This window comes from Centroberyx gerrardi, chromosome 3, assembly GCF_048128805.1.
Source record: "Centroberyx gerrardi isolate f3 chromosome 3, fCenGer3.hap1.cur.20231027, whole genome shotgun sequence".
In the NCBI taxonomy this organism is placed as follows: domain Eukaryota; kingdom Metazoa; phylum Chordata; class Actinopteri; order Beryciformes; family Berycidae; genus Centroberyx; species Centroberyx gerrardi.
The window spans coordinates 11482397-11505658 of NC_135999.1; the positions used below are offsets into that span (position 1 = coordinate 11482397).

The 23262-nt window shown below is 39.0% G+C and overlaps 3 protein-coding genes across 4 annotated transcripts; 1 reads left to right on the forward strand and 2 right to left on the reverse strand.

The window, feature by feature from the left end:
- Nucleotides 1-71: 71 nt before the first annotated feature.
- On the reverse strand, nt 72-4944 carry primpol (primase and polymerase (DNA-directed)). 2 transcript variants are annotated; one of them, XM_071895722.2, is made up of 13 exons: nt 4053-4944; nt 3849-3943; nt 3614-3752; nt 2847-2994; nt 2243-2345; nt 2001-2152; nt 1688-1850; nt 1498-1595; nt 1238-1324; nt 851-959; nt 681-757; nt 514-560; nt 72-330 (listed from the first exon to the last, which is right to left on the reverse strand). In XM_071895722.2, exons 1-13 carry the CDS (start codon nt 4224-4226, stop codon nt 97-99), a joined length of 1626 nt encoding a protein of 541 aa, XP_071751823.2. In that variant the 5' UTR covers nt 4227-4944; the 3' UTR covers nt 72-96. The 2 variants fall into 2 exon arrangements, with proteins under 2 accessions (XP_071751823.2, XP_078146478.1); XM_078290352.1 differs by having other exon boundaries at nt 2001-2149; nt 4053-4943.
- Nucleotides 4945-9360: 4416 nt separating this feature from the next.
- Nucleotides 9361-11268, forward strand: LOC139908865 (ecto-ADP-ribosyltransferase 5). Its single transcript, XM_071895711.2, has 4 exons — nt 9361-9476; nt 9745-9832; nt 9942-10642; nt 11017-11268. The coding sequence occupies exons 2-4, from the start codon at nt 9773-9775 to the stop codon at nt 11099-11101; spliced, it is 846 nt and encodes a 281-aa protein (XP_071751812.2). The 5' UTR covers nt 9361-9476; nt 9745-9772; the 3' UTR covers nt 11102-11268.
- A 3521-nt stretch (nt 11269-14789) lies between these two features.
- Nucleotides 14790-20092, reverse strand: tacr3l (tachykinin receptor 3-like). The gene is made up of 5 exons (XM_078282747.1): nt 19725-20092; nt 18451-18639; nt 17948-18098; nt 15161-15357; nt 14790-15030 (listed from the first exon to the last, which is right to left on the reverse strand). Exons 1-5 carry the CDS (start codon nt 20090-20092, stop codon nt 14790-14792), a joined length of 1146 nt encoding a protein of 381 aa, XP_078138873.1.
- Nucleotides 20093-23262: the final 3170 nt, after the last annotated feature.

The following is a 23262-nucleotide window of genomic DNA, read 5'->3' on the forward strand; positions in this document are numbered from 1 at the left end:
TTTTCTTTTTGTTATAATTTGTCCATAAAGTGCATTAATAAATCAACCACCTTTGATACTGCCCCACCAATGAAAATTAACATTGAAATTCTCCCTCTAATGGGAATCAAAATCTGCCATGCATTGGAGCAGAAGCTGATCTGAGATCTCCTCTGTGCTTCTTTCAACGTCCTCCAGAGCCTCTAAATAGGCCTGATCGTCCTGTCCGTCTCCCCAGGCTCCAGCTGCCTCTTCCTCTGGCGGGTCTGTGCTCTGTGCGGCTTGGTTTGGTGCCTGGCTGAGCTCAATGTTACCAGCATCATCCATTAAATACGCCTGGTCCTCCTCGTCCTGTCAGCAAACACAAAGACTCATTATTTCATGACGTGCAAAAGGCCACACCTTTATTTGAGCGTAATAAAAGATAGGTAAGATTCCTGGCAAATTGATTAAATAATTTTTCAGTTGACTTTTGCTCCCATCTAATCTCCAGAGCAGCCAGTCAGGACACTAGTGGAAAGGAAGTGAACTAACCATTGTCATGAGGTAGCTGACACAGATCTCCTGTGGCAGTGGGTAACCTGGTGGGACCGGAGAAATATTTAGTTCAGTCCAGTAATATTACCACCATACACACAGAGTGTACTTTAATATGTTTGAAAATGCAAAGCAGTATGGCACCCCTTGTAGCCATTGCGTACTTGAGGATCTGAAGCTCTTGCAAGCAGGATCGTGACACTTCTGGTACCAGACTTCTTCTTTAAGATCCACAAGAATCCTGCAGAGGAGAATGACTCATCAAATTAAAGGATGGAGCCTCCAAGTCGACCTCCAACTCCAAGACGGCTTATAGGACATGAATAACACATACATGATGTTGTTGCTTTTATGGAACCTGCCCACATTTTCACACCAGCGGTATTTCGCGATGTCGTAGACGAGCAGTTGTTCGGAGACAAAGTAGTTCCATCGTCTTATGCCTGTTGAGGTAAACATAAGAGGCCTTGACTGTCCTGACATACACTGTTAAAATCAGTCTTTGGATAGTACACCCTTAAAAATGATGGGTTATTTACAACTTATCTGTACATCTAATTTGGGAAAACATACACTTTTAAATACACTATGTTAATAGCAACATATCAGACACAAGATATATTGTGATCAGAAATGGGTGTTATCCTTAACTAGATGCACAAATGTGTTGAACATGACACATCCTTTGCGAGATCATAGCCTGTGATATCCAAGCACTTACTTCCTTGAACCCCGTCCTTTGTAACCACAGTTAGTACAAAGTTGTCCACTTCTTGGTGAGGAGACGACAGGTAGCCACCCAATGAGCCTGTCAATATGGGATATGAAAAGATATCACTTACATAAAGCCAAAATGTTGATGTTGAAAAATATCAAGGTAATAATAATATTGATAACATTCTATACTTCTAAAATTAATTACATGCAATATGAGTGTGCATGTAAACCATAGAGAGAAGCCTCTGTTCTTAATTCAGTTACCTGGAGTTGCTGTTGATCCTTGCTGACAATGAGGCGTTGTGGTTTTACATTCACTTGTGTCCGGGACGTCCCACGTGAGAATTCTCTGACCCGTGAAACTGGTGATATAAAGGAATAATATCTAATGCAGTGGCTTGATAAAGATAATGGTAACAGTACATATAAAACTGGGTGAGTGTGATCGTTGTACCTCACGTTACAGATTAAAGAAGCCAAGAATAGGCTTTCCTCTGTGGAGATGCTCCTCTCAGGTTTGGCGATGAATTTGTTGTCCTCCGCCACAGTGAATGCAGCATTCTTTCCCAGTTTTGAGGACTTGTAAAGGCGGAAATTTCTGTTCTTGGTGTAGACACCTGGTTTTGTAAATTGTAACCAATGTAATAAAAAATCCACGAGTACATCCTGGCAAGGTTTACACATACAACAATGCATAAAAGGGGAGCTGAAAGCAGTGAAGGAAAGAATTAACCAAAAGACTGACAAAAGTTGAAGGCTTCTCTTACCAAGATCAACAAAGAGAGATTCCTGCCCCTCCTTGTTTTTCACCAAAAGGAAGCTAAGGTCTCTCTCTTCCTGCCTCCGCCTCTTGGCCTGCAGGTTGTCAGCCGTCCCACCTTCCTCTGCTGGCCTCTCCATGGGAATAGCATGTGTTCTGCTGTCAGTACATCAGAGAGAAAAGTCATATAGAGCGATGACTGTAAGACAACGGTAAGACAATTTAGTTTTACAACGCTGAAGAACGAACCGCTTTCCACTGTCCTCTGCCGCTGAGTCAACGTCAGCATCCATGTGACTTCCCCTTCTGGGTGAGCTCAGAACTGGCTGTAGAATTGCATGGATAAATCTACCTAAAGGAAAGGGCAGGGAGAATATCTGATTAAATCACATATGAAATTAAAATAATAAAGTTCAACATCAACAGTTTCTTAAACAGTAATTCAATTAATCAAAAAGCTGCTTTCATGTTTTAAACATGAAAAGTGTTTTGTAATATTATCTTCTATACCACTGGTTTTCAACATGGGGACCACCAGGGGTCCTTGAGGGAGTTCCAGGGGGTCTCCAGCAAATTGATGAATTGTTAAACTTCACCATTATTTCATTTACAAGAAGTTAACACAATTAGAGAATGTAGAAGAATGACTAATTTGATCCTAGTTTCACTGTTATCTCTCTACCTACAATACTGACAGTTATGGAATTCTGGACAAAATCATATTAACAATAAAAATATTCTCAGATTTGGGTCCCAGAGACAAAATCTCATCAAATGAGGGTCTGTGTACTAAATCAGGGGTGATGATATGAAAAAGGTTGAGAATCACTGTTCTATACAATGCATACCATACCAACATGTATGTTGTCTTTGAAAGTTGCATCTGGTAGAATGAAGATAAGATGGCGACTGAACTTCTCTTCTGTGCTGGAGTCCAGATTCAGGACATTCTTTGCAGAGCATTTAATCCCATAAACGCCCATCAGCTTTTCACAAACATACTGACAAGACACAACACAGAGACAAATGAAAAGTCAATGTATATCTTTGTTTTGCAGTTTTTACAATTCTAACTATAGGATGAAGTCGGGGCGGAGCTTGCCTTTCATGCATATGGGTGCAAGCTATAACTGATCTCTGTCTACCCAACCATGTTATAGGTCTAAAAGGGCAAACATGATAACTTATCAGTATACTAAAATTACATGCTACAGAAAATGCAGCACTAATTCCCAGTGACCTATCAAAACAACATGAGTGTTTAGACGAAATCTGGTGTATTTATTTACCAATTCACATTAAGTCATATAAGTGCCTTAATATCAGAGCAACATCAACATTTTTTTCCAAATCTGCCATATTGCTCCAACCCTGCAAATTAATTTTTTTCTAATTTGTCTGTGTGACTGTGTTGATAAAGGTTATAAGAGTGAATAAACAATGGAAAACAGTTGATGATTGTTCATAACATGCTTATTTACCCTTACCCTTCTGAGTCATTTTCACCAATATTACTACATTTCAAGGGATTCTTTACATTGTTGGGCCCATTCAAATTCCTCTTATAGTGCAAGTACAAAGTACACATGTTGTGAATGATGTTGCAAATATGTAGCCTACCTGGATAAGAGAGGACACCATTGTTTTCCCATCCAGTCCTTTGTTGGAGGGCCTGTGAAACTCCAAGTCAAAATAAAGCTTACACACAGCCCCCTCTGGAATCACCTCATAGCAATGCATCAAGGAATGTGGGTAAGTCCTGAGGAAACAAGGGTCAGATCACCATCATCATCACCATTTTTCCAAAACACAAAAGCAGACGCTCCTAATTATGCACGGCAGCCCTAAAACATACCTGTAGTAATGCCACAGCTCACTGTAACTGGTGACCAAATAGATCCTTTGACCCTTGGCAGCCTTTTCTTTTTCAAGCGCAAAAACATGCACAGGCTAGGAAATGAATGGCACAAACGTCAGCACATTTCTTCACACACAGGATGAAGGAAAGTCTGCGGTACACACTGATGAGATAGACCAGCATCAACAAAGCCTCGTGTACCTCTTTGCAACTCTGAGCGAAGCTGATAGCCATACTCTGACGGGGGAAGAGCTTCCAGACGGAGGAGGGCTGGCATGGCCACAGTCGGGGTTTGTAGCGTGCGGCCAGAGGACTCTGCTGGAACGACTGGGCCAGCTGCTCCACCTGCTTCAGTCGGTCCCCCCACTTCCTCATCCTCAGCTGCTTACTAACCCACTCAGTGTGATACTTAATTCATCCCACCTCCACAGGGAGGTCAGAGGTCAGGGTCAGCTGCAAAGTAGCACTAGTAGCTAGTAGGGATTCAGTGTCTTGCTCAAGGGCACTTGAGCAGCGTAAACCTGGGGGAGTCTCCCTGCGCACTGCCTCACCCTGCTGCCCTAAATGTCACCCTTCAAGGCTCTGACCTAAAGATTTCAACTTGTTGCCTCTGCAGTCCTCCACTCTACCAACTGAGCTATCAAAGGGGGTGTAGCCTATTTATGTTGCTGACTGATCACATTTACGAAAAAAAAAAAAAGCTGTGTTGCTGAAATAACTTCCTGTAATGCCTGGTGAATGCTCCTGAAATTCTGTTATGTTACAAAAGCATATGTGGATAAAAGGTAAAATAACTGACAGTGCCTGATTAAGTGTAGCCCTAGTGTTATGTATTGAAGACGGCTTGTTCATAAAACTTGCGTGTCAATGCTAATTTAGGCAGCAATAGTAGCTAGATCGTATACAGTGTCCGTTAGTTTCAAAGGTAAAACTGTCTAAAATATAGGCAATTTAACAGCTCTGACCCAATTAACACTTAGGATCAAAGCCAAATAATCCAGTTACCGTAGCTATTATTAAAGTTACTCACTCAATTTCAAGAGCTTAAAATCGTTGCAAGCGGTTTACAACACAAGTAACGTTACGACACAGATAAACTAAACTGCAGTCTCAGGACCCCGTTTCGCGCGTCTTTGACCGAGACTGCCGTGTCCGGTCTGCTGTCTGTATGTAAACCAACAGCCCGTGTCACTGCTTGGGTCTGACTGACATACAGCATAGCATCGTGTAGGCTAACAACACAAAACTGGAGGGAACTTCAAAAGTGCAGGCAGCGGTCTGTATTAGTGTCAAGCTAGCAATAATAAGACTTCCGGGTATTATTTCCAAAATAAAAGCCGAATGTTGCAAATGACAAATGTTGCAAGGTTTTTAGAGTAATACAGGGTACCAAGTGAGAGGAAAGAATATATGCATGTAGCAAATGGCAGTAAATGAAAATATATATATATATTTTTTTGTTTTGTTTTTTATTTATAGGACTGATAAAACTATAGTAACAATGACTGAAACACCAAACACATATCAGACAGCTACTATCACACAAAATGTAACCTAATCTATATCTAGTAGCATCACAATTCCTATTTGCTAAGCCTATATGATCTATTATAAAATTATATACTAGATGTCAAATTATATAGCCACTTTAAACTTTTTTAAGGTGGTAGCCATCCTTTTACATTAGGCAATCTTGTACATGTTTTGTGCTTGAGTCATTAATCAGTTTTTCTCTTTTTTTTTTTTTTAGATGTATGATCCTTATTAAGAACAATGCAAATGCGCTTTGCACATTGTCATTTTTCTGTATATATATTTTTGATAAGGTGGACAGCTAGTACTGCACAATAAGAGCAAATTTTTGTACATTCTCCATATGTGCTGTAATTTCACAGATTTCACAGATTTCTTCATGTTCTCATTTTCCTCTCATTTGTTACATATTGGATATATATGATATTTTTTATATAATTTTCCACTTATTTCATACTGCACATGGTTGATATTTTTGGTGTATTCTCAGATCATACATATTTTTTACTCATTTTGTTCTTTGTTTCAACAAGTGCTACTGCTATTATTGCTGCTATTTAGCTCTGGTAATCATACCTTTTCATATGTTCAATCCTACATTTCTATTTAACATGTTCTTGTGATGAAATGTTCCATTGTTTTTATCCTCTTTTGCTATATTATTATTTAAATAATATTTTTCTTTGCTGTATCCTATTGTTACTATTTGTTGATGCAATGGGCCAATTTCCTCACAGGAATCAGAATCTTATCTGAAAGTTGGTCTTAAAGTTGTTCCTATTTGATCAGAAAATACTTTTATTGACCATAAGACCATATAGTCTCCTTTGAATCATTTTACAGCTGTATTTTCACTCCATTTTCATTTGTTTTGTTTTGTTTGTTGTTTGTGTTGTTTTTTTGTTGTTGTTTGTTTTTTGTTCTATACACTCCATGACTTCCTTTATTTATTTTCTTCAAATGACAATTTTCCTTTTATTTTGAAGATAAAATCGCGTTGCCGGAAGTGTTATTCCTGTTAATGCCGTAAACTTGACACAAGTCGCGCAACTACCTGTTGTCAAGACATTCATGGCATTTTGGGAACTGTAGTTTATAGCTGAGAGTCGCTCTACATTTCAGATCATAGGCTGTGAGTGAGACTGAAAGCAAAAGACTAACAAATGAAAAGAATGAACGTGATAGAGCCCTAGATGGAGTGAATGAGAAGAGATTATTTAGCCTTTAGATGATTTTGTCTATTTGTATGGCATGTAGCCCATGTACATTTGAATTAAGTAATCACATTTATTTTCTTCTCTTATTGCTCAGCATGCCTATCTCAAGCTGGAATGAAACTCTTCATGCACTAACCATGAACTAAACAGCCTACAATGAAAGTGATTTGTACAATATTATGCCAAACAATCCAATAACATGTCTGGGTTTTAGTTTGATGGCCAGCATGTTAGCTGCATTGGCAGGATGTTACAGACAATCATACTGGGAGTGTGCTGGAAAGAGAGCTGAGTAACTGGTCAGGAATGTAAGGAGAGGAAGGCAGTAAATGGGAGCCTGGTACGGGACAGCAGCAGCTTCTCACACCACTACACCTTCCATGACTGATTCAATAAAACTTTCTGTTTCTGGTCCCCAATGAAAACCTTTACTATCAGCCTCTGGAGAGCCAGCATAATAAACAGGACTAAAACAAAAGCCAATGAAGCCTGACTGCAACCATAGACATTGTGGCCGCCGGGTTACTCTGGATCACAGCCCTGTCCTGTTCCTGTTCACCATAATAATCATAGAATGTGATGTGCAGTGGTGAGAAGTTTTCCTGCCATATGTTTACTTGCTCAAGCTGATTCCCCATAAAACCATGTCACCTGAACACCATGGCAGAATTTACATAGTGCTCACCTTGACGTATACCAGATAGGCATGCCTCTATTCCCAACGCTCAATGCTCTTGTAAAGTGTGACCCTGAACATAACTGTCTGGATTCTCGTATTACGTCCGAACGCCTCATTCAGTCCTACACTGTGCCGCAGCCTGGCACTTGTGGCAATCCTACACTACTCCTCCTGCTCCTGGCCCCTGCCAGACTGAACAGTTGTGGATTAAAAGTAGCTGTTATCAGAGTCAATACTGTAAATTTGAGCTCTTACTGAACCAACTGCATAATGCTCTGCAGGAAGCGAGAGAGGGCGGGAGGTGGAACGAGACAGAAGAGGAATTGTAATCACACGCCCCGTCTCTAGGGAGTTTAGTGAATAGCAACCAAGTAAACAAGACGTACAGTCAATAGCATAAGCATCTGTACCTTAAGATATTTTGTTTTATTTTATTTCTTTTTACTCAACAGTGGAATATGGAATTAAGATGCAACTGAGGCAAAAACAAAACAGACTGTAGCTTCTGGTCATAGATCTTTGTTGGCATCCATGTAAAACCACGTTGAAAGAATTAAAAATTGACCAACTTCACTTCAGTGTGTACCAGTATTTATGTGATTGGCTGTATGTGAGCCTCATACCCTATATCAATGGTTCTCAACATGGGGTCTGGGGACCACCAGGGGTCCTTGAAGGAGTTCCAGGGGGTCCCCAGCAAATTGAGGAATTGTTGTTGTTCATTTACAAGAAGTTAACACAATTAGAGAATGTAGAAGAATGACTGTTTTCTCTCTACCTACAATACAGATAGTCATGGAATTCTGGGAAAAATCATATCTAACAATAAAAATATTCTCAGATTTGGGTCCGAGAGACAAAATCTCATCAAATGGGGTCCGTGGCTCTAATGTGTACTACATTTGGGGTCCTTGATATGAAAAAAGTTGAGAATCACTGCCCTATATTAACTAGGATCTGGTGTGATGAGCTTTTAGCTTGAAGCATTTTGTCATAAAAACTTAGGAGTAGAGCTGGAAGACACGAGCTGCAGAGACACCCTCATCATGCACCGATCTCAAAGATAGATAGGGAAGATCAATACAGTGAAAGACTTTAAGTTAAAGAATCCTCTACAGAGACTCAACTATAAGAAACCATCTGAAAGACTGAAGACTTGGACTTCAAAATCCCAAGTAAGGACAGCTCAGAAAACAAGTAATTTCAATAAATCTTAAATTTCACCCTTTCTGTTTGGTGAAGAAAAGTAACCACAAATACCTATTCTAATAAGGGGTGGTGACAAAATATTTTTACGCAAGCACTGTAGTTCTATTTCTATTCTATTCTATTCTATTCTATTCTATTCTATCCTATTCTATTCTATCCTATTCTATTCTATTCTTAAGAAAATAAGCTATTTTTCACCCCTCTACAATGTACATTTGTGTTTTGACAGGTTCTTCTGAAAATCCAGGGAAATCCTAACTAGAACCACTGATGCCTTCAGCTTCCTCTACAATGTTTGATGGAGTGAAAATGGAAAGCTTCCCATCCCTTAAACAAGGAAATTATATTAAGCATATACTTTCACAAATACAAATACTTCAATACTTTTATCTAAGTAGAATATTAGGGCATTTCTACTTTTACATAAAGTGAAGTATTGTGCACTTCTCTCAGCATTGAATGTGATTCTAAGTTTGGGTACAAATAGAAGTGTCAAAAGTGCTCTAAGTGCATTGAGGTTGACATTGACTGAGGCTTCACTGGACCTTTCTTCTCAGTAGTTCCTGTTTCTGCATAAATTCTAACTTTTATTGTACAAAAAGGCAAATTAGCTCTACTTTGGGGATAACATTTGAGTTAAACAGGGGGATTGGGATTGATTTATCAAACACTGGGCTAGACTATGTGGTTTTAGTTTGGTCCTAAAAACATCATCAACAAATCACTTTTTCAGTGAGAGCTTACTAACTCCAGTAGCTCCAGCAGAACAAAAAACATAAGTCCCCATGGCTCCAAATGCTATTTCCTTCCACGGGAAGGAAAAGGAGTTGCTGGGTGGAGATATAATTTGCCTTCACATAGTCGGTATGTTAGAGGGAGTGATAGCAGAAAAACACTCCTGAAATCAGGCGTGTATGGACTTGCTGTAGCTTCAGCTTTCCCCACATTTTTTGATTTGCTACAAGAGATTAATACTTCTTGCTAAAGGTATGTGCCTGAATCTCAACCTTATCTACAGGCTTGTATTGAGTCTTCTTTTAGTGTTTTAGTATTTTTATATATGTAGGGTTCGTGGGGGGGCTGCCGTATGTCAAGGAATAAAACTGATAATAGTAGATTGAGGGTTTATCTAAACGAACTAGCTGGATGTGTATGATCATTTCATCCATTCAAATAGTGTCATGGAACTTTTCATTATTAGCCTTAATGGAACTTCACACGATTTTCCTTTTATCTCCGTCAATGGTCTCTGCAGATAAGAAGAGGACAGCAGCCCTTGCAAAATGTGGGACAAAAGAGAAAGGGTCCTTGCTGTTACTGTTTTCGCAGCTCTTTATTGGGGGGTAAGTTTCATTTCTCTTACAAATTGAAGTTCAAAAATTGCTTTGACACAGCCAAAAAACATATTCCCGTCTCTGCAAAACATATTTTGAATTCCACAATCAATTACAGGTGACTGTAGGGGCTGCAAAACAGCTGGACATGGCCCCGGATGCTGTGGATGACCTGTACCTCAGATGCCGGGACCAGATGCTGCAGAAGGTTACATCAGGTCTGCTGAGTGAAGAACTAGGCTACAGTGCAGAATTAAAGACAGCGTGGAGTGCAAATAACCAGTGTTCAACGCTGATCCCTGGAGGAGTGGCGGAACACACTGCTGCACTGTTGGCGTACGCATATGGGGGCAAAGAATTCAGAAAGACCTTTAACAGTGAGGTGGAAACTCTGGGCGGGAATGCTAGCGTCTACAGCAACTTCCACTTCAAGTCTCTTCACTTTCTGCTGATAGACGCCTTGAGGCTGTCGAAAAAGAAGTGTCAGACTGTGTATCGTGTCTCAGGGAAAAAATATACAGCACAAAACGGCTCAGAGGTGAGATTTGGCAGGTTCACCTCAGTTCATGCGGACTATTCGGAGCTGAAGGAAGATCCCGATTTAGGGGGGGGGGTCTTTTTCAATATCACCTCTTGCTCCGTTCTCAACGTGGAGGAAAACACATGCAGCCAAGAAGGGGACATTGAGCTGCTCTTGTCCCCGTCTGAAGTGTTCACGGTGGTGGAAATAAAAGAGATTTCTGATGACTATGAGTACACTGAGATCGTTTTGAAATCTGCAAAACAGAGCACCACCGACCGCTGTTACTTGTTTCCTCGGTGAGACTTAGGCTACTGGTCTTTTATCAAAATTCAATATTATCAATCACATAATAATTAACAAACCGTGAGCTTGGAATTATGAGGTTCTGTCTGACTTCTTTGTCAAAATTGAGTGATCTTTGAATGTTACTTTATGCTTTAAAGAACCTTTTGGGGTTAAATATTTAAAAATATAAGTACATAACAGTTTTGCCAGATGGTTTGTCAAATTTTTGAAGCTCAGTATCTAAGAACTGCACTCCACCCAGATGGAAATTTATAATTCCAAGCTCAAGAAGTGAAAAATATATATTTTTTTAGATATTGTAATATTACAATAGTACCTATGCAATAATATATTAATCTCTCACTCTCTGTTTCTCTTTGTCTAGGTCCCCAACTGACTCCTCTACCCAATGGCTGGGCAGTATTGTGTCGGTGCTTATGGCTTTATCGCTTTTTTTGTTTACCTGCTGAGCATAAATAATAAGAATCTTGGACGGCTGTCAGAGGTAACTGTAATTAAAAAGCAAAAAAAACACGCTGATATACACCATGACATTATTTACTCAATATTTCCAAATTTTCATAACAGGGTAAAGGCATGAAGAATGTAAAATGAAATAAATACATACATAAACTGATTGGACTGCCCCTTCTTCTACATTACATACATTAATTCCAGGACTTACTGTACCTGTGAGCATCTTTTCATGTGATGACTGCAGTTACAGCAGTTTGTAAACAGTGCTGTGAATTGATTGAGAGCAGGCTGATGCCTATAAATGATAGAGGGTGTAATAAAAGGATATTATATTATCATGTTAGATTATATTATATTAGATTAGATTAGATTAGATTAGATTAGATTAGATTCTTCATAGCTGCTGTGTTTCTTCTCGACTGTATACAGTAATTTAAGGCTTACAGAGGTTAACATGACTGCAGTCCGGAGCAGCACGGCGAAGGATGTGAGCTTTGGAGGATTGTCACACTATATGAGGTCCAAGCCTTAGATCAACAGGCCTGTATAACAATAGTTACAAAACATTCCAACTATATTTCATATGAATCATTTTACAAATGTAGTACATCCTATGTAGTGGAGACCACAAAATTCCCTTTCATAACTAGTGGATCAGATACTCTCATCCACTAGTTATGTGTGTGTGTGTGTGTGTGTGTGTGTGTGTGTGTGGCAGCATGATTTTTGTGATTACTCAAAGCTCTGGATTATGACCGCACAGAATCAAAATAGCATGCAACAAAATGGTTTGTTGTACAGACAACAAAAGCTTTTATAGTAATTTCAGATCATAATACAATGGTAAAATACAAACATACTGCAACAATAGTATACCATTTCTTTACTTGCACAATGTGAATGTGTGTGTAGGCGTGTGTGTGTGTGTATGTGTGTGTGTGTGTGTGTGTGTGTGTGGGTGTGTGTGGGTGTGTGTGTGTGTGTGTGTCTGTACACAATTGTACAAATATTGTAATACACATTTACAATTACTATATACAAAAATCATACTTGGAGACCAGGGTTGGGGCCTTTCATGAATTGAATTGAGAATGCATAAATTCCAATTCAATTCCTGGAGTTTGAATTGGAATTGCACCCGGCTCTAAGGAAACAGAATTTGAATTGAATTGGGATGACAGGAATTGAATTCCATCAAATTCCATGAAATTCCACTTCTAAGAGAGGTTGTCTTGACTTGCTAAACATTATCAATCAAACAGTATGAATCAAATAAAACACAGTTAAACAAATCAAATACATTCAATCATAATGTATATATTACGATTACATGCTATGCATCAAATACCTACATACATATTTATGATATTCAGTATTGATAATATATAACACTACATGTAATTTCAGATATGTGGTAAGAACATTTTTTTTGAATTTCACAGAATTTAATTGAATCAAATTCAACTGAAATTCCAATTCAAATCCAGTTCTGTTTCCTGTAGGTTTTTCAAATTCCAATTCCTCAGCTGAAGTTGAATTGATGAGTTCATTCATGAATTGACCCCAACCCTGTTGGACACATATATAAAAATACAACACACATAAGCAGCAAACCCTTCAACAGAAAAGTCCATTTTAAATGGCACGTGCCTACTCCATTAAACAACAAGCACTTGTGAATTCAAGTTCTATCATGAGCTACATGTAACGTCCAACCAACTTCATTTAACACCGCTGCCATGATAATTCATTTTAGGAAATCAAAATTGGATAGACAGCATTAATATCTTGCTCTTGCTGCAATTACTGTTGATGAAATCCACTGAGTAATGGCCTGAAGGCATTAAACATGCCTATTGCAATATAGTGTTTCTGTTATAAGTATAAAGTATATATTTAATCAAATTATATATTCTATAGTCTATCTTATTAAATTGTGTATTAAACATAATATTAAATAAATCTGATGGGTAAATAACATTTACTTAGATTTATCTGATATATACATAATTACATTATATTTATTTTCTCAAAAGTAGCTCTAAAACCATATCATGTTTCACCATCCTGAGAAACTGAAGCTTAATTTATTGTGACAATATATTGAAAAACATCACGTCTCATACAGGAGACTAAAAATCCCACTCAGCTCAGTGGGCTATTTCTGGTGTTACAGATCACACATATGACCAACAAAAACAGAAAACACTTCACCAACTAAATGTATATGAGCATCGTATTGCAAGTTAAGAGTTAATGTGTCTGTTGTCCTCAGAGTGTAAGTAAATATAATATACTGTAGATATATAATTTAAAATAACCTCAGTGGTATAATAACTTGGTTCACAATATAAGTGTCAATAGCTTTCAAACAATTAGAATCAAAATGTTTGAACTAAGAGTAGATAGATAGATAGATAGATAGATAGATAGATAGATAGATAGATAGATATTTACTCAATATTTACTCATATTTACCCCTTATTTTTCATAAGCCACTATACCTTTCATAGGACTTGTAGCCCATGCTGCCTTGAACTGTGGGCCTGTTATAATTTCTCATACCTATATGCAAGAGTTACGCACTGTGCCTGCTCTCAGACACTCAAAAAGAAAAGAAAAAAAAAAGGATTGTGGCTTTAACAAATTTAAACAGGCATACATATATAACTACTGTATATATGTACAACAATCGTAAGTGCCATGACACGTTCTCATAAACATTTAACACTTTACTGTTACCTACTACAAAAAACACATATATTATATTCATCAATATTCTCACACCGAATAGTTGAAACAACAATTTTTTGAAAGATTTTGCAAGATTGAAACTTGCCTAACTGCATTTTGACTAGTTGGCAGTGTAAACACATGACAGTTCAAACAGCTATGTGTAGGGATAATACATTAAATATGTAATATTGCACACTGTGTTGAAAATACTGAAACTATTAAAAGGCAACAATTTACTATTAGAAACTAATGAACAGAAAACCAAACCCCTGGAGATGAAAGAAAAAACACAAAATGTAAAAACAAGAGATCATCTGAGATCCACCACAGTAATATAACAAGATGATGTTTCCAATGTCTGTTTGTGTAAAACAGGCTCAATACTCAATTTAATTCAATGCAGTAAATCCAGTGGAATATAATCACAAAATAATTTTGATGAAGACAAAAAACTACTCCACTACTACCATTCCCTACTCGCCTGCAGATGTGCTTGAGAGAGAGACAAAGAGAGGGAAAGAGAGTGTGTGCTTGTTTGTGTGTGTACATGCCGTGAAATCACTTGCATTTTATTGTTCCCATGCTCAATTAAACTAGAGCTCAATCATACACACAGCAAAATTGTCAGTGTAATTTAGCTCTGAGAGAGTAAAAATCAACACTATGCCGGTGCTTATACAAGTCCACTCCCATCAGAGTTAATTTAACACTTTTGAATTTTATTTTATTTTATTTTATTTTTTTTTTAGTTTTGACCAGCCACCCCAGAGCCATATCAGCTCTAACTAACACAGCACTAACACTCCAATCAGCGTTCATCAACTCAAAACAACTGTCACTGAAAAATCACACTTATCCACTTAACACTGGCAAATTTGCTGTGCAGAAAAAAAAAAATCTATGATGCTGAAAAACAATGTGCCGCAGGGTGCCCACTCCAGACAATTAACCCTCCATGTTACTGGGCTCAGAGTACAACCTTGACCTGATTTCACGGGAACAAGTGCTCTTGTCTTTGCTGAGGTAACGGTCGCTGCTGTGGATGCTGGTCTCGACGCGGGACAGCGTGCACATGCTGCTCTGGCGGCCCGGCCGGAGTCGCGTGTTCCGAAGCTCCAGCTCATCGTAGCTCGACACCCGCACAAACGGACACCAGCGGAAAACCTGCTTGAAGCCGGCGCGGAACCTGGACCCAGATTACCAACATTTAATCAAGAGAGATGCTGCTGTCGTCTCTATATACATGTGTGTGTGTGTGTGTGTGTTTGTGTGTGTGTGTGTAGTCTACATGCTTGTATGCTTGTATTTTTGCCCACCTGCTGTTGAGGCAGCAGTAGATGATGGGGTTGTACATGGTGGAGCTCATGGCCAGCCACAGCACCGACAGGTAAACCTGCTGGATGTACTTCCACCTGTTCAGATGCTTGTTGAGGCCCGTCACAATGAAGTAGACATGATAGGGCAGCCAGCAGAGGGCAAAGGTCACCACTACGATGATCATCATCTTCACCACCTGCCAGACAAAAGAAAAAAGGAGTTAGATTGAAACACAAATGAAGCGAAATCCGATTTATTGTGTGTGTGCGTTTGTTTGTGTGTGTATATACTTTTTTTTTCTTAGTAATCCTCTGTGATTGCATTGCAGAGCAATAATTAGGAGTGACAAGACAATGTGACCGAAATGGAAGTGAAGACCTTACATAGATGTTATAATATATTTGATATTGCTGTTTCTGGTTTTGTTGTGTTTATTTCGTTTATTTCAGTTGTGTTTTATGTATTTTGTCTTTGTAACACATGTAACTTTATTTTATTACATATTTAGACCTTGTCCGGTAATGGTCAACACCTCTCAAACACAAAAATGTGTATGCTGCTGAATGGACCATTCATATACAGTATGTTTCAAAAGTAGGTATACAACTTTAATAAGAAAAAAATATATATATATTGACATTATTATAACCGAATTTATAATAAGTTATCAGTTTTGACCATGTAATTGCCCTTTTCTCCACACAGACAGTCAAGTCATTATTCCCTTTAATTGTTTGTGACAGTCACATCCACTGGGGGTGAAATATAATACAATATTGACTCCGCAGACAATAACACCTGTACTATAAATGATGAAGACGGAATGATTAATAGCTTGTCTTTAGGCGTTGGCAGCTGTTTTATATGCACATTGTGCTTATAGTAGAAGGGATGTTGTCTGATGAAGTTCCCCTTCATTCTGCCCCTATGGCAGCCATACAAAGAGAGGGAAAGGTCAATGATGACACACCGGGCGCAGCAGGCTCAGGTAGGATAGAGACGACAGCACCCCAGAGCTTATCAATTATCGCAGCACAATGACGACCCGTGGGGGGTTACAAGGAGCAGGCTGCTTTTTCACCAGGACCACAAGCTCACCTGCGAGAAGAAGGTGAGAATGACTTCCTATCAGCTCCAGCCCAGATGGGAGCTTATCTCCGAGGGCCTTTGAATTAAGTCTGACATTTTCTTTCAGGTTTGTGTTAATGGAATTTGTGAATCTCTTTTATCTCTAGGCTCAGCCAGCAAGTTGGTTCTTTGATGATTTGATGACTTTTTCTTTGAAGCTCAGTATAATGTTGTAAATTGCAAGCCTGCATCTGTCTCTCTCTCTGTTTGTGTGTGTGTGTGTGTGTGTGTGTGTGTGTGTGTGTGTGTGTGTGTAGCACCACATTGGTGGAAGAAAATTATTCCCTATGCAAATTTAGAGGGAAACTGTACTATACTCAACTTTATAGGATAAATACTGATATAGGGTCACTGATAAAGAACAAGATCCTGATCCACTTATTAGAAAATAATGATGATTCAGCGTTTTTTTATTCCAACCAAAACATCAGCATCCTTTATCAGTGAATGTTTCCACAGCCTAACCTTTTTTGGGGTCTCTTTGAATAATCCGACATGTAAACCTGTGGTATTTGTGGTGTTTATCAATAAATTGTATTCTTTGGCATTAATCCCACAGCTGGCCTGATAGATGTTCGTCATGCAAGCTGTGATGACCTTAATCCCTGTATAACCCACCCCACGCACTAACTGTTGCAAAGCACATTCTGTAGCTGGGCTGATGTCAAGTGCATTTTCATTCCTGAAATGGATGTTTTTTTCTCTTCTTCAAGGCTGAAGTTGCAACTGAACAATAAATTATGCTTGCAAAAATCTATATGGGTGTGCATCATAACATGGAAATATACAGGGAGGGCAGAATTAGAAAGGTACTTGTGCTGCAGACATAAAATTGACAGTCTGCGTATGAATTCCCTTCACTAACACTGACCTAATTAATGTGACTGACACCTACACCTGACACATTTTATTGATCTATGCTAGGGAGGGAATGGACTCGGTGGTGTATGGTGTTGTAACATTGCAGAACTGATTACACTGGTGTCTGTGTTTCTTGCCTAATTGGCTCACTTTCAATCCCAGTCAGCCGAGGTCTTTCTAAAGATTTGGACCCTTATTGCTGTTGAGGATTGGTGCTCCCTGATCTTTGGAGGGTATAATTATGTATTAATAATGCAATACTTTTTTGATTGCTGTAGCTAAATTCTCTTTTTACTTGCTCCTCTCCACAGAAGGTAGGGTCGGCTACACAACAGCAACCCTAGAGCTGGTAAGGCTTCAGTGTCTTGCTCAAGGACTCTTCAACAGGGTGGAGGCTTGAACCTGGGTCGTCCAGTTGATGGGCAGTCTCCCTGCTCGCTGCCTCACACTTCTGCTCAGTAGCAGCAGCATATCAGCAAAAGCAGGACTTAGTTATGTAAATATGTAAGTATTATGTGAGTAGCTAAGTAGTACTTTATCTGCCAGTCTGTTGTCCAACCACCAAAGTCCTTTCATGAAACCTGGAGTGACCACGCCTCCTGTTTGTTTAGTTGATTCATGGGTAAGAGGCAAAACCTTATCTAAATATGTACGTTGTCTAGCTGCCAATACTTCTCTGCACTTCCCTTCCAAAGACTTGGAAGACACACACAGACACACTCTCACAAATAGACAAAATGAATGCAATAGTATTGTGTGTATAATATGTAAATGCATTGAACAAAGGTGGCGCTTACCTTCCTTTTGGCTCGGAGCTGTCCATGATAGTTATCAGATGAATCCCCTGGGATCTCCCCTCCCCACAGCGTCACCCCCACAATGGTGTAGGTGATGCCCATCACCACTAAGGGCAGCAGGTAGACCAGGACTGTCACTATGATATGATACCTGAACAAGTAGAGGAGCAAATCACCACCTAGGATATATTGTTCAATTGTAACTGGTGCCTCTGAAGCTGTTCAACACAAAATAATGACATGCATGATGAAGAGGGGACGAATAATGGCATATCCGGAGTTAGTGATGAACACCATGTTGGCTACAGACAAAGCAAAGAAAAACATAAATGTATGAAACAATATTTTGGCCATGACAATTTGTTGATTTGTTACTAGCTCTATAAGGTGTGTGCATGTGTGTGTGTGTGTGTGTGTGTGTGTGTGTGTGTGTGTGTGTGTGTGTGTGTGTGTGTGTGTGCGCGCATGGCATTTGTACATGGTGGATGTGTGTGTGCACTCACATGAAGGGGTCGTCTGCCATCCGGGGCCAGGCCACGTAGCAGATGGTCCTGCGCGGCAGAGTGCGGATGGTGGAGAAGAAGCAGAGAGGGAAGGCCAGCACCACAGCCAGACTCCAGATACACACTATCACCACCTTGGTGGCCGTCGCCGACAGACGCGGCTTCAGAGGATGGATGATGGCCATGTACCTGCGGGAAGGAGGTCACAAAACAGTCATGGGCGACCTTGGGTGACCTAATGCTAGTGCTGCATACAGAATAGGCGACATACTAGTATCACCCGAATGCTAACTAGAATGCATTCATCAGTACATAGCAGTGTCAGTATACTGCATTTAATGCAATACTAAAAAATAAACAAGGGAGTTAATCCCATAGGATGTCCATTATTGCATTTGGCATTTTAGATTAGTTTTACTGTCACTCACTCACCATTGGCCATGAATAATGGGTTACAGGCTGAATAGTATTCTTCTGATGAATATCTATTTATACATATATATATATATATATACACAGAAGTTCAAAATAGTGGCATTTTCAGTATGCTGGTAAACTTGTAAAAAGCCTCTATCAGAGGGCATTGGTGAAGATACTCATGTGCTTAATCTTTGTTGATCAATTCTTACTAAGGCACATTTTAAGTCAAAACTGCTCAAACATCTTTACTCTTGTGTGTATACAGCATGCATGACACTTGGTGACTCTTTCATTTAAAATTGTAGCTATTGAAATCATATCAAAAAGGATGTGTTGGAAGTGGCATTTGTTTGTTCCCATTGTTTTCATGTTTTGATTTTGAACGTCTTACTTGGCAAAATTCAAAGTAATAGCACAGATAATAATAATGAACAAACAACATTTTAGAAACTTTTTTTTTTTCTGTTTGGAACAATCACAAGTAATTCAGGTCATCACATGTTTATGTGCTTACAGTACTGCCATGTATTTGGCATTTGATCTTCTGAAAAGACACAGACGTCAGAAATACTTGGGTAAATTGAGGTCAGTTCACCTTCATACAATCCAGACAATCTTCACATCAAAATATTAAAATTTTAATTTATTCTTAAATTATCAAAAGTGAATTGACCCGACTGCTGGTCCAGTTTTTTTTCCTCGGAATTTCTGAATTCAATATTATTAGTCAAATTGTTGTAAAATGAATTCATCCTATAATTATCACGAAAATGTCCCAAATTGAATAATAAATATTTCCATCACAATAATACTAATACTAATAATAATAATAATAAAACCTTCTCAGTCATTACCTGTCAATAGCTATAGCAGTCATAGAGTAGATGCTGGCAAACACAGCAGTGACAGGGAAGAAGTTGTGAAACCTGCAGTAGGCTTCTCCAAAGTACCACTCGCCATGAGCCGCGTAGATGAAGTTAATCAGAGTATTGAAAGCTGCCATCGAAACATCAGCGAAAGCCAAGTTTAGTAAGAAATAGTTCGTCACAGTTCTCATCCGCTTATGGGCCAGAATAATCCAAATCACAATCAAGTTCCCAAAAACCGCCACGGTGAGGACGGTGCTGTAGGCCACCGACCACAACGCGATGCGCCACGGTGGCTGGATGAACTGGTTTGTCAAATTTCGCGTTGTGTTGGATCCATACTGTGCAGTAGCCATTCCTCAAGTATCCTCAGTCAGATTCACTTCAATTCGTTGTTGGCAGGCAACAGAAAATCACTTTGGCACCTCTGGTGCGCACCTTACGCGCGAGAGTGCTACATGTGACCAGAGAGCAGGGAGAGCAGTCATGCCGCAGCTGTTCCACTCCCGCACACTGCAGGTGCGTAGGGACGTAGTGGAGGGTAAAACCACCTCAACTCAGCTTACCAGCCTCTCCAAATGGAGTTTACCAACATGTATAACCTGCAGCAAATCTTTTGAGGTAAATCTATAGTAGCCTGTATATCATAATTGTGTATCAAACTGGTCCAGTTTGATGTATCAAACATATGGTTTGAAGTTATATGACGATGGGGTCTTTTAAGGAAAAAGCATATTTGATGCTTTAAAAAACAACAACATTTTTTGTTTATATTGATTATTTACCACTACATCATTGCTTACAACAAACGAATTTGAGATGTGATGCTGATCCAGTCCTAATCAATCCCAATAAGCCCCCCATCAAGTAAAGTCCATGGATGTAGCTATTAGAGTCTGGTGCGCGATTTGGTATGGTGGCCATTTCTTGTGTCGTGTGTTATCTGTTTCCTTGGGCCACCGCACATCAAACTTAGTAGGCTACCCGAGGCATCAAAAGTGAATGGCATATGGCTTGCGCATTTTCTGTATCTTGGTTTGCATTATACGCAATCATGACAGGCTGAATAGAAAATAGACATGCATGTTGGTGGAAAAAAGTCTAACGTCTCATGTGATTCTGTATTTGAATTTGTGATGTCTCTTATTTAAGTTTATTACGAATGGATAAAATAGGAAAACATAGGGGATGATAATTGCAATATTTAGCATTTCAGTGTAAAGTGATGGCCAAGAAAACTAACTCACTAATTCAGTGAAGCCTCCTCATCTCCCACATACAATTTTCTATATTACAGTGTCAGTATTCCCTCTGCAGGCTGAATTGACTCGTAACTGATAGAGAGTTACCAGTCTGCCAGTGGTGGTTGATGATCAGGGACATCATTACTAAAACGCATATCTAAGGCTTCAGTAAAACGGGCATGAAAGCAAAACATTTTCGTAAATGCTGGAATGCCGCAAAATTATCATATTTATCTATTTATATTTATCTCTTCTTTAACACTACACTAAAATATAAATTTCAATCACAATGTTTGATCCTCGAAATCAAACATTTATTAGACGGTGATCAAAAAACATTTTATTTTCTCTGAACACAGGCTATTGTAAAATTAAGTCCACCAATGCTTCGTTCAGGGCTTTAATATAACATTTCTTAGCTGTATGGGTGAATCAATTTGGAATCTTCCTATATTTTGTTACTTTGTGTTTCAATTTCACACTTCCATGCAGAGATTTAACTAGCTGCTCTATGAGTTACACATAACTAGACCCATTTTTGTAAAGATCACTTTCTCAATTTACTCTGCTTTGTAGCAGTGCTTAAAATATTGTATTCTCCTAAGTGTTAGTGAAATACCTTTGGTACTCACAAATCGAGGTACTTTTTATCCCTTAATCCAAACTGAGGCTTCAGGCCAATGATGTAGCCCCAGGTATCTGTAAAATACCCAATTAGTGTCTTTTGCTCCTGGTGGGTAATACTACTGCCAATTAGCTTGGATTGCAGCTGGTGTATTTATTTTAATGAGCTACATTGTACAATCTGTTGTGTCTCTCTCCCTGTTCTCCTACTGTAACGACAGCTATAGGTCTTTAGAATTTGGTATTCCCTACGCTAAAAAGAAATAATTTGATCCAGGAAGGACATGGTACCATATAGTTAGGTCTTATCAATGAGTCTGTGGATCATTCGCTTTAGAGCACATTCACACACAAACACATATAAGCTGTGCACACTGGGAAAAGACCTCTAGAAGGTCAAAAAGTGTGTTTCCTCTCAGCGTGACCTCATTACCCAGAGGCCACCTCTTTTGGGCCACTCCCTGACTCAAATGTCACGGTTGAAACCTCTTCTGAAACAGTGCCTGTGCCCCATACTAAAAAGGTCATAAGCTATTAAGTAACTGTTGATAATATCATTAGCTGCATCAAAAATTATTTTTCTTAATTTTCTATGAATAATTCAGCCATCATTTAATCACAAGGGTGGTACTCTGCAGGCCACAGCAGGGGAGACGAGTGAGTCTCTTTGTTTTTTGTCTGATTCAATGTGTCATAGGGTGAAGTTTGATCTGTCAGAAGAAAATGAAATTGATATTGACAGTAGTTTAGTCTTTGACCTTGAGTCAAAATCACTTGTTGAAGAAAAATGAAAAGGGTTCCAACTTGTAATGGTATTTTTTTTTATATGTAGTGTATGTGTGTGAGTCATTCGGTGTGGATGAATGCTTGCACATGTGTGTGCATGTGCATCTGTGTGTATGTGTGTACGTGGGCCATGCATATAGAATACTTCAGAAGAAGCTCAGAAGAAGAATAATTGAGAGAAACATCTCAAAGAAGGTTCACATAAGACACAAGGACTTTCTCCAATCAACAGACCACATCTGTAATTTATTTCAAATACATTTCAGTTACCTCTCATAACAGTGTCTCCTTGAGCAAGAACATGAGAAGAATATGAGTTTGCAAAGAAACCCCAGTATGACTCAATGCTATGTCCCCAATAACATCACATACTGTGTATATGTGTTATAAATGTGACTGAAGGATTAATTCTCTCTGTGTCTTGTCCTGTCTGCTTCATGTATAACAATTTGATGGTGTCAAACACACTTAATGTAAACACAGTCATGCATATATGCGGCTTTCAGCAAGCACACTTCTTTTTTTGAAATTTTGAAAATGTATTTTCCAGTTTATTTCTCCCCTTTTTCTGAGGAGGACTGGGGGGAAATTATTCAGAAACGAATGATCATACGGTCAGATGGCAAAGAGATGTTATATTTCTCTCCTGAGACTTAACATACTGTATATCACTGAGCTATAAATGTTTCCTCTGGAATGTTATAAATCCTGCTTCAGGGGAAAAATGTTTACTCACTGTCGGGCTTGAGAGCTTTTCTGTCCTTTTCTGGCAAAAATCCTTTGCGGGGAAGTATGATGAAGGCAAAGTCACATCTCTGTGTTTGTTTATGTATGGTGAGTGAATAGCACAAATATGTATACATGCCCCATGC

Coding starts and splice junctions, on each gene's coding strand:
- tacr3l (XM_078282747.1), bottom strand. CDS start 20,092: ATGGCTACTGCACAGTATGGATCCAACACAACGCGAAATTTGACAAAC. Junction 18,640..19,724: donor ACTGCTATAGCTATTGACAG/GTAATGACTGAG, acceptor TCCTTCCCGCAG/GTACATGGCCATCATCCATC. Junction 15,031..15,160: donor TACTGCTGCCTCAACAGCAG/GTGGGCAAAAAT, acceptor ATCTGGGTCCAG/GTTCCGCGCCGGCTTCAAGC.
- primpol (XM_071895722.2), bottom strand. CDS start 4,226: ATGAGGAAGTGGGGGGACCGACTGAAGCAGGTGGAGCAGCTGGCCCAG. Junction 3,944..4,052: donor TCGCTCAGAGTTGCAAAGAG/GTACACGAGGCT, acceptor TTCATTTCCTAG/CCTGTGCATGTTTTTGCGCT. Junction 2,346..2,846: donor CAAAGACAACATACATGTTG/GTATGGTATGCA, acceptor CCTTTCCTTTAG/GTAGATTTATCCATGCAATT.
- LOC139908865 (XM_071895711.2), top strand. CDS start 9,773: ATGTGGGACAAAAGAGAAAGGGTCCTTGCTGTTACTGTTTTCGCAGCT. Junction 9,833..9,941: donor TCGCAGCTCTTTATTGGGGG/GTAAGTTTCATT, acceptor AATCAATTACAG/GTGACTGTAGGGGCTGCAAA. Junction 10,643..11,016: donor CGCTGTTACTTGTTTCCTCG/GTGAGACTTAGG, acceptor CTCTTTGTCTAG/GTCCCCAACTGACTCCTCTA.